This window comes from Etheostoma cragini, chromosome 18 (assembly GCF_013103735.1).
Source record: "Etheostoma cragini isolate CJK2018 chromosome 18, CSU_Ecrag_1.0, whole genome shotgun sequence".
Lineage (NCBI taxonomy): Eukaryota > Metazoa > Chordata > Actinopteri > Perciformes > Percidae > Etheostoma > Etheostoma cragini.
In genome coordinates this window covers 21,843,746-21,855,269 of record NC_048424.1, presented here as the reverse complement: position 1 = coordinate 21,855,269, position 11,524 = coordinate 21,843,746, and the positions used below count along the sequence as shown (strand labels likewise).

Genomic DNA, 11,524 nt, shown 5'->3' with positions numbered 1-11,524 from the left:
CCCCCAGCTACACCCTGCTACGCTCTGCGATGCCCTGTGATGTCCTGCTGAACCCTGTTGCATCCCGCTACGCCCACCCATGCTCTGCTTTGCCACGCCCTGTAATGCCCTGCTGTGACATGGACTACTACTACTACTACTACTACCGTGTTTTAGTCACTGTTCCATTGTCTTCATTGTGAATTATTAGGGGAACATTAGGGTAACGTTAGGGGACTGTTCTCTAAAGGTTGCAACGTTAGGGGAACATTCTGAGAACGTTCGATGTAACCAAAAAATGAACTAAACCAACTTTCTTTTGCAATCAAAACACACCAAAACCTAACCAAACCTAACCTTTAGGGAACGTTCCCAGAACGTTCTGGGAACCAAACATTGTTACCTGTGGGATCATGAGACTTTGTACTCTGGTTACCCATCCCCAAGAGTGGAAGTAGACCACTCCTTGGTCTCCTTTTTGTGTAAATCTCAAAACAAGCAGAGCTGCAGCAGGAATGTGTGACGTCATGGCCCCACTTCATTTTCTTTCTTGTTTTCCTTTGAGGATGAACTGGATTCCCTTAGCAGGGTCTCTAATCGACTCGTCTAGGTCCAGGTCTGACATGGAGCCTAGACCTATTTATAACTTATTTATCTGCTGCCTGTGGTGCTGATGCTGCGCGCTCTTGAGCCAGAAAAAAAAACCTCCTCTGGAGGGTGAGGACCAATCAGGGCGCTCAACACATTTCACCATCCCGTCTCTCTCTCTCTGCAGAGCAGCCGGCGCTCTCCCTCTCTCCCTCTCTCCCTCTCTCCCTCTCTCCCTCTCTCCCTCCTGCCGCTGACAGGAAGATGGTACCGTGCACAGAGTCTCCTCCACGCGAACCGACGGCGTCCCTCACCGACTCGCTGCGGGACTTCTGAACCCGACCATGCCGTGTTACGCCAGGTTTCTGGTCTTGCTTCTGTGTCTGATCCTGCTCGGGGAGTGCAGGAAACACAAAAGTAGGAAAAAGCGCTGGTCCGCGCCGGCGGAGAACCACAAGCCGGGCACGTAAGTACTGACAAACTTTATGATGTATTTCGATCAAAGTGAGACGGGAACTCCTGGGACGCGGATCCTGCAGGAGAGCAGGGAATCCGCCTGGGCTTTTTTCAGCCATCATCATGGTCTAATAGGTTGATGTGAGTTCTTAGAGGTGTACTGTACCTCCAAGTCTCTCACATTACTCACATTAACGCATGACTCTGTGCAGTCGACCATTTCTGAGGGTCTGATTCTGATCGACCAAAAACAGTTGAATCAATCGGTGTTTGGTTGTTAGATATCGACTTTAGACTTTAGACAGAGCAGCAGCTTTACGGATTTCCCAACATAAAGACTGTCAACATGTACATGCAATCTGATTAATACCCATTCACACCAACTTCAATGTGAGGTGATTGGTTGGGGAGTAGATTGATTGATTGATTGATGGGTTGATTGATTGATGGGTTTTATTAGACCATTTTATTATAAGATACGATACACTTTTGCAACACTTGTGTTGTCTTCCCTTGGACCATGAACCTGTTGTCCACCCTGGTCAAAAGTGAATTATTGGTGCTTTTTTCAGCATTTTTGGGCTCTTTTTTACGCTTTTGGCACTTTTAAAACGTTTTTGTCGCTTTCTTTCAACGTTTTGTTTTAATTTCATGGTAATAAACCTAATTTATATATGAAACAAATCTTATAATAAATAGGATTTAAATTAGGCAAAACGTATATAAATACATGCATAGGAATGTGGCAATATAGTTCAATAAATAAATACACGGGTATTTATTTAAAACAGGACTACTGTCCCTTATCTCTTATGGGATGTTATTTCATAATTCCACATTTCATTGTGTTATTTTTGAAGTTGGGCCGCTCCGGGGTCAGCCCCGGGCGCTGGGTCTTGTTCTTGCTGAGTTTGAGTTATGAATTATGACAGCTACAGTAGCTTGGAAAACAGCTTGGATCGCTAGATTTTGATGAATTTACTGTTTATCAGACCAGATCTGAGACAAGAATGAGGTAGTCCCCGCACCCCCGGTCCCTCGGGCTCACTCAGCTAGGGGACCACTCACATTCAGCCAGCGCAGGCCCCAGCTCCGGGGCCCGGATCCCGGTCTGACTGGAGTAAGGCGGGGGGGTCGCAGTGAATGCTAGCTAAGCTAGCTAATTCTCAGGCTGTTGCTTTGGTTTAAATCTGTGAAAACACATGCTCTACTCATATGAATAAATCAGATGGAAATGATAAATGCTTGGAAATGAATGTGTCATTAGGAAATAAAAATCCCTTGTATAAAAAAAAACATGGAATTATTAAATAATCATTTATTATACAGTATATGCATATGTATAAAGATGTACATTCATTTTTATATGTATTGCCTTATTTATTTTTTTGGGGTTTTATTTCATAGGCGTGTTTATTTCTATATGAATGTATGTATTTGACTGAAATGACACCTCCATGGAACCAGGCAGTGCTTTATTCCAGCTCTAACTGAACTGAACAGCTGATCTGATCCAGCAGTGAAATGTAACTAAGTACTGTACTTAAGTACAAATGTTAAGGTACTTGTACTTTACCCACGTCTTTTTCTGCCGCTTTCTACTTCTACTGCTACTCTACATTTCAGAGAGAAATATTAGATTAGATTAGATTAGATTCAACTTTATTGTTATTACACAGGTACAAGGCAACGAAATGCAGTATTCAGTATATTCAGCAGATAAGTATAAGTATAAGTATATTCAGCAGTATAAATGCAAATATTCTACTTTTTAGTCTGTGACAGCTTTAGTTACTACTTACTTTAGTTACTAGTTACTTTAGTTACTAGTCACTGTAGTTACTAGTTACTAATGAACTATGCCACATGCAAATTTACAACCATCCAACTAAAATCCCAGAAAGTAAATGTCACTCAACCTGCTACCCTGAGCTGTTCAGGGTTCCTGTTACTAGGAAGTAGAAAGCGAGAGGCTAGCTCCTCTACCTCCACTCCTGTAATTCTAAAGCAGAAGTCTGCTGATATTCCGTGTTCCAGGAAATAGTCCCCGACCAATGCCTCCCGTGTGAGGACCATTTGCTTAAAGCTCTAACGGCGCCTCCCTGTCTGCTTGTCTGTCGCCAGTCCTCTGTCGAAGAAGGTTGCAGATGGAACCAAATCCCGGAAGACGAAGACCAGCCACCTTCTGCGCATAGACGAGCATGACTTCACCATGAGGCCCGCCTTCGCAGGTAAGCTCGGATTCAGGAGACGTGGCGCAACGACAGTGAGAAGGAAAACTGTGAACTGTGGATGTCTTTGGAAAATTGACCCTTTAGAATGATTTGTTCTTTGAAGAAGTGTGTTTTCTGAGTGATGTCACACACCAACGGGATTAGATCAGGTTCACCCGTTGTTGAATGAATGTGAAGTGGAGGTTGGATAGTCCACATCCTTCACGTTCTACTGCAGGGTAAATCCAGACAGCTAGCTGGACTATCTGTCCAATCTGAGGACTATGGTTACCTGGTCCTCAGGTCTCTGCAGGGTAAATCCAGACAGCTAGCTAGACTATCTGTCCAATCTGAGGACTATGGTTACCTGGTCCTCAGGTCTCTGCAGGGTAAATCCAGACAGCTAGCTAGACTATCTGTCCAATCTGAGTTTTCTCTTGCTCGAGTATTTTGCAGCGGCTCTGTGCGGAGTTTTGAATGATTCCGATTGGTTTAAAGAAATGCCATTAAACCAGAGTTTCCTCCCAGACCCTCCTTCAGAGGGCTTTGGAGGAGGGTCGGGCACAGCAACGCTAATGCCACGCTGACTGTGAAAGCAGAAGCAGGTTTTTTTCTCCACTTCTCTTTCATCCGACTGCCAAACCTAAAGAGCCAGAAGTCGGCGAGGTGTGGGGCTCATCGCCCCGGGCAACAGTGACACAGCAACAACCTTGTTTGGCTTCTTTTCTGTGTAGCGTGAAGTCTTTTTAGGGGGGGTGGTTGCCGCCTGCTGGTATCACAACCAGCTTTATCTGCCAGGTGGAGGACACACACAAGATATTATGCTTTGGATCATAATGCTCACAATGCGCTTACTCATACAAAACATCATATATACACACACATATATACACACTACACAGGTTGAGACCATAGTGCATTGAAGAGTGCAAAGTATGCACGACTAAATTCTAATTATGATAGTTCCTATTATTTTAATTATGGAGCTTAGTGCAAAGGATGCTGGGATAAATAGTATTATATAAGTATGTTATTACAATATGAACAGTATGAACAGCTCTGACATAGAGAATGTTGAATAAATAATAAGTGGAACCAGTAAAAACCTGATTGGAGACAATGTTGCTGGGTCATTGCACAGGAATAACAATTATTATTATTATTATAATAATTATAATAACAATAATCAAATAAATATAACAATATAAATACAAAATGATAATTAATTAGTAGTGTTTAAGTAAGCATTCACATTAAATGTTTCACTTGCATTACATTATTACATCGTTAACAAATCATTATGAAGTGTATTATCAAGTATGTAATAACTGTAATAATAATTTGTGTTGCAACCTTGTGGTTATGCGTTCCATCCTTAATTTTTTCCTTCCATTGTGTAATAGGTGATGATTATTACCTAATCCTGTAAACCTGTCTAATGAGATGGGCCCTACGTGAAAGAAAAGTTGATCAAAATACCAAAAATAATTTCACACGCTGCAAACATCTGTAGGAGAACTGTCTGGAGGATTTTATTATTTATTATGGGAACATTTTGATGAATTCAGCCCTGACTGTAGGAACCTTTTATTTCTCTAATTCTCTTTGCCTGCTCAGAAATACAAAGTGTCATTAGACTGAACCTGTGATTAAGAAGTCCGCCGTTCCTCAGAGTGATGGCTTGTGGAAAGAAAGTGTTCCGGGGTCTGTTGGGCCGGTGGTTCTGGACGGTTGTTTCCTCGCTCGCATGCACAGTGCGTGTGTGGTACTTAGCCGTCGGCTGGAGTCTCAGTGCTAATTGTTAGCCAAGACAAAGGCGACGTGGGGCGACATGGGGTAACGTGGGGCGACGTTGGGCAACGTGGGGCGATGTGGGGTGATGTGGGTTGATGTAGGGCAACGTGGGGTGATGTGGGGTGATGTGGGGTGACGTAGGGCAACGTGGGGCGATGTGGGGTGATGTGGGGTGAGGTAGGGCAACGTGGGGTGATGTGGGGTGACGTAGGGCAACGTGGGGTGATGTGGGGTGACGTAGGGCAACGTGGGGTGATGTGGGGTGACGTAGGGCAACGTGGGGGGATGGGGGGCGACGTAGGGCGACATGGGGCGATGCCACCAGTTCTTGACAGACCACTGACTTGGTGTGTCCGGGCCTTTACGCTGTAAACACATCGTGACTCAGAGCTGAGCAGAGGTCGTCCTGTAGAAACACCTCGGGCCATTGTTTGTCACCACTGATTTTTTGACAGTATTCAGTCATGTGTCGGGCCCAAACAGAAGTCACTAGGCGCCGTGTGTGTCCTTGCCCTACAACCTTGAATTTCAGGGCAATAGCATGCTGGTATCTGGGGAAGCAAATAAAAATAAGAAGCTTATTTGTTGAAGCATTCAGTCCCATTCTCTGGTATTCAGCACCAACGGGTCCTGTTGAATCCCAGGAGGAGGTGGCGAGATAAATGGAACGCCCCACGGTGAATTTCATGCTCCTTTGGGAGTACAGTTGCAGCCACAGATGGGAGCGTGGATCCCACTGAGGACCACTTTTTTCTGTCAGCTTCTGTTTGCCGGAGCAGAAGAAGAAGAATGTGGTTGTCTTATTGAAACATCATCAGAAGCTGACTTGCTGCCGCGGCCTGTGAGGCTGCCAATGCGTTGATTTGGCCGAGGAAAAAGTGTGTGTCTAGCAGCTGCTGTGGTTCCTCTTGGCTTCAAAGGAGCGACCGCAGTGTTGCTAATGAACAAATCCGGACTTTGGGGCATTGTATTGTCTAAATGTACACAATAAACTATGTTGTGGTATCCTATACTTAAAGAACAAAGATATTGAAAGGAAAAATGTTAATTGATTGGTTTAGCTTCTTCTACAGTATGCCTAAAAGAGCCACAGTGGATTAGGTGTGTGTAATCAACAGTGTGCGGGCGGAGCTGTACATTTTGAATACATTTCTGTTATCATAACTCGAGCACCTGCACTACTCCCATTGGGCAGTCCCCTACTGTGGTAGGACCAATCAAACATACAGGAAGCTGAAAGGAAGAAGACATTTGTCTGGATGAAATATTTGTCCTCACATCAAGTTTTCCTGGGTACATCTATTTATGGAGCTTCTCCTTCCTGTCTGCCTCGGGTAAAAAAACAAATTTTAAAAAAAACATCTAATGGGGGGGATAGATCTGTCATGCATTAGTCAAATTTGCATTAAAGAGACGGCTTTTTTTATCCCCATTCCACCCACAGGATTCCGAAGAACCCTCCACCATATACATCCTTTCACTTTATAGATTTCTTTACAGCCTAAGCACATAGTGTCTAATGCGATCTCATCTAGCCAGGATAAACCAACAGTGGATTTATAGTTGCTAATCCATGAAAAGAGGAGCAGTCGAGCATCATTAGTTGGAATAGATCGGCTGTTTTTCTCCCTCCATTCTAGACACATTTGAAGAAATGACATATGGACAATCTGTGAAAGCATCGATAAGTGAAAGAACAAAAAAAGACTCCCTGCAACGTGCAGCTGTAGTAGGAGATGTCTGACTTTCTGTAAAAGCTTTCGACATTGTCATTTTGTTGTGGCCCAAGAGAGGATTTTAAAAGACTATGACGCAAAATCATATCTGTGTCAAGCAAAAGGTGTGAAGAATTACTTTAACGCAAAACAGAAGCAAAAAGGATCCCAGATTAGAACAGACTGGCAGTGTTCACTGTTCCCTATTCCAGTTGTTCCTAGCATGTATGGCTTTTGCCCCTTCAAATGAAGCATTGGGTAGTTATGGCTTTAGTGTGAACATGATTTCTGATGGATTTCAGTATCACCTTAACATCCACTCCTAATTTGTAGGGATGAGCAACATTCCTCCAGCAACACAAGGAAGAGACAAATGGAAACAATTTTGATAAATTCAGCCCCGCCTGTAGGAACTTGCCTTTTATATCTTTGCCTGCTCAGAGATACAAAGTGTCATTAAAATCAGGATAATATAAAACGTATTCATTCCCCTGTTGCCTAAATACTTTAATATGCCTGAACATCTGCTGCCACACATCAAAACGTGTTCCTCCCCAACACTGACATCCATTATTTCTTAGATTAATGATCATTTTGTAGCCTACAAGCGTAACTTTCTTAATTGGAGACATTATGAAGTTGTATCCACAGGGAGAAATGAAAGCCTTACACATTGACTCAAATAATTACCCTGATAAAAAATTCAGAAGCTGTGTGAATCCCCACATGTAGCTAATAAAAGGCTTTTGTTTTTCTTCTATGCTTTGACGATACGTCCATTTTAAGGAGTGAGACGTCGGACTGAATGAAGTGGTTGGGGATTAGTAGATAGCTCAGAAAAGCAGAACCGTAAAACTATCACTATGTGCGCCCATAAAACAGGCTGTTTCATAGTGTTTGCTCCTCTGGGACGCTGATACTCAGTGGTGTGGTGTTCATGTTCGTGGGACCGTGAGGTCAGGGGGGGGGGGGGGGGGGGGGGGGGGGGGGGGGGGGGGGGGGGGGGACACTGGCTGGCAAATCTTGCTTCATGCTCCATTTGAAAAGAGACGGAAGTTGCTACCGAGAGCTACAAGGGCTAACAGGAATTCTGATGTGGAGCATCGCTGTGACGCATTCCTGGGTCTCAACTGATAATCAGTGACGTGGAATAATTCGCTGATGCTGTCAGCTCAAAATAGAAAACGGAAATCTTCTAGCAAAACCACACACAGGACATTTCATGGAATCTTAACTATCGTGCTTGAACACGTACAAACTTATCAGCCTCAATATGTGGCCAACATTTTGAACATTGAAGCACAGAAAACAGGCTGTCATTCCCTGTTATTTTGGGAACACACACAGATACATCCCTCTTCTGGACTTTTTTTTTTAACCATTTCCTTGTCCTCACAGTGCAATTCAACTGAGAATGGGTTCAAACTGTGGCCCCCTGTGACCCAGCTCCATAGGGGACTGAAATGCATGAAAAGAACCGAGCCACCCCGCTCCATCAGCACCGCTGGTCCAGGCTTTTTTCACAGCAGGTGTCTGGTGTTATGTCCACTGAGGCAACATGTAGGCACAAGCTTTGCTGAATCTGGCACGTGATGCGTGGCATATGGTGTGAGTAAGAGTAGGGAGGACACTCTGCTGACAGCTGGAACTGGGCATGAGTTGATGTCCCCCCTTCCAGGTAGCAGATTTGCTGTGCCACCGGTTACGTAAGGCTGGCATCCACTGCTGCTCAGATTAACAAGAATACAGCAGTCAATGTGCCTTTCATACACGAGTGACAGAAGGGTGTGTGAATGTGTTTGGCTATTAATGCTGAGGGCAAAAAAAAGTTATTGCCAGTTTAAAAAATTCTCTTTAACTCTCTAAATGTGTGTTAAAGGTCCCATGGCATGACAGTTACCCTTTATGAGGTTTTTGACATTATTAGGAGTTCCCCCAACCTCAAAAAAATCAAACATCAGAATAAGTGACAAAGACTTGGACGGGGGGAGCGCCAGAATGAATAACGTTTTAATTTTACATTTTGACCCAGAAAAACGTGCATGGTGGACGGGAAGACAACACAAGGGTTAAGTTTAGGCAACTCAAAGTCTTCAAAAGAAACTGACATCACCTGTTGGTTGATAATTCTGAAGTGCATGGTCCCAAGAGTTGTTGCCAAATCAGGAAGTAGATTGCCCTTCATGTATTGAAGCTGAATGTAGGTGGTGTGTAAGGGTTTGGAGGTCAGGGTGATGTAGAGACATGCAGCACTTTAGACTTTCACGTGAGAGACAAGAACCCAGTCAGCATCCAACAGTTAATCTCTTTAACCTAAAACCTAAATCCCTCCTTAGTTATAGTTTATTAGCTATCACCAAAACAATATTGTCGTGAGATATTGTCAGGAGATAATTTTTTTAAATGCTTGGCACTGGATGTTAAAAACATTGGGCATTGTGCATTGAATGTAACCTGGGGTTTCACAGAATGGTCCAATTTCAACATTTTGTCAGGAGATGGGGTTGGTGAAGCCGGTTGCACCTCTTTAGACTTACCTGGTCAAAATGTGTAAAATTATTTTAATAAACCGTTTGTCCTGTTCCACAGTGGAATACCATTCCTCTTTGAATAAGGTCATACAGGTCCTGTACTTTAGGATGTTCGTCTTCCGAATCTTGATCCAAGTCTGCACTATGATGTCACAAAGCAAATATGAAACAGTGTACAGTACAGTGCAGCGAACTCTTATCTGTCTGATGTTTAACTGCAGGTCCCGCTGTCCCTGTTGGAGTGGATGTGCAGGTGGAGAGCTTGGACAGCATATCAGAGGTGGACATGGTAAGTGGCTTGAATGTGTTAAATGCCATACGGACACAGTAACTTTGTGGGCAAATTGATTATGAATAATGTAGCAGCTGTAATCTGACTTCAAAAAGAACAGAAATCTGCTGCAGATATTTGTGTGTGTGTGAAACTAGAGGATTACTCTGATTATTTTGTCTCTCTAGTTTAATATTCAATCAGGTTTAAAAGCAAAGACCAACACAAACTCAAAAGTAATGAGATCATGCAAGAAGTAAAAATGTAATATTAATGCTACTATTGCACTGGATTATGGTACTGGTGGCAAATATCTCCAGTAAATCTGTGACAGATTGTGCGGCCGTCGCTGACGTTAACACATGGGGAAAGAAGCTCTCCTCGGACAAAGCAGTTAATGAGGCAGGAACATTTTTCATTACCAGCATGAGAATGGACACGAGTACAGTAGTGACTGAGAGTGTGTTCCCACTTGTCTTCTCAATCCAACTTTTTTATATTGAACTCATTAGATCAGATTTGTCCTTTATCAGATATCTTTGTTTTGCCAATGGCATTTCAATAAGGAGAGACATGTTTGCAGATATGCAAATTTGTTGTATTGGACAGCTCAATAAAGTCTTTGGTGATTAGACTACATTGCTATACGAATATTTTGGATATCTACATAGGGGTAGAGAACCATCAGACCCCCTGATGGAATCTAGACAGAGCCCGAAGACCAGACCAAAAGGAAGCTCCGGACCGGTCAGCTGGAGTAGAGGACTGGAGGTGGTAGGGGGGGGGGGGGTTGCAGTCTTTGCCTGCAACGACAGCTGATAGCAAAGGGAGAAACAGATTTTTAAAAGCATGGTTGTGACTTTGTGATTGGCCCTTGCAATTTGTGAACGATTCTGATTGGTTTAGCAGGAAGGTGAACACCTCCAACAGCTGATTCTATATAGGAATAGAGCGCTGGTTAAATTAGGTCTTCCTGAAAGAATTTTCGCTGAGATATATTTAAATCAGGAGAGACTAGTTGCAGATATGTGACAGTTATACACGCATGATAAAATAAACATTTATTAGGAGAGTTGATTTAGGAGAGCATCGATTAAGTTAGGTCTTCTTGAGCTACATTAGAGGGACGCTGTGCTTTGGACTGATGAATATAACATTTAAGTAATAGTCATTTAGCTGTTCAGTTGCATAATGAGTCAATTACAAAAGCTCAGTGGTAAGAATGGTGTAATTTTGCTCAAAGTCAGACTGAATGCATGTTAAGTAATGTTATGAAATCTGCCTTCTGTTCTGGAAACATAAATTGGATCCAAAACTGTTGTGCTGATGTTGTGTAAGCTTCTGTTTGCAAGGACAACCAAGGATTAGATTTATTTCGGATCCCAGTGTTGTGTATTTCATTGTTTAGGAACAAAAAAGGCAGAGGCGGGGCAAATGAATGATTCCAAACTATGGCTGATCTTAATGGCATTGTGTTATAATTTCAAAGCTGCAGGATGCTAAACAGCTGAGCGATATTTTGCTGTTTCATTTAGACATTAACAGGTTAAGCAAAGATGAGACTTATGAGAATATGGATGGTTGATTTTGTCAACAGATCTCATGGAAAGACTCAATGGGTTAGTCCGTCTCCTCTCAATACTTTCTAGTCTTTCCTACACTGTCTATTCTCTCAGTTTCAAGCCAATTTGTTCATATTTAAAATATTATTAAAGAACAAGTAGAGAAGAGTCATAAAGTCATAGCACTCCCACTGGTGAGTGCCCTCTGAGACCTCTCCACTTTGTCTTGGCCACCAAACCCCAGGCTTTTTAAACTTAGAAGACTTTGAAAACTGGGTTCTGGATCCTTTATGCGCCTAATAATGATAGGTACTTCGGACAGAACTCCAACTAATACTTTTTAATTTCCATGACTTTGATAAGGGTCAGAACTGATATGCCACATGAGACAGATGAGGTGGGGAGGGGGGGGGGG

At 43.0% G+C, this 11,524-nt stretch overlaps 1 protein-coding gene across 1 annotated transcript in view; it reads left to right on the top strand.

The window, feature by feature from the left end:
• Nucleotides 1-765: 765 nt before the first annotated feature.
• The window catches only part of LOC117961339 (gamma-aminobutyric acid receptor subunit rho-2-like), a 16,655-nt gene continuing 5,896 nt past the window's right edge, over nt 766-11,524 (top strand). The window contains exons 1-3 of the mRNA XM_034899921.1: nt 766-1,033; nt 3,148-3,254; nt 9,498-9,565. Of these exons, the coding sequence (XP_034755812.1) occupies nt 912-1,033; nt 3,148-3,254; nt 9,498-9,565 (297 nt within the window). The 5' untranslated portion in view covers nt 766-911. The remainder of the gene's footprint in view (nt 1,034-3,147; nt 3,255-9,497; nt 9,566-11,524) is intronic.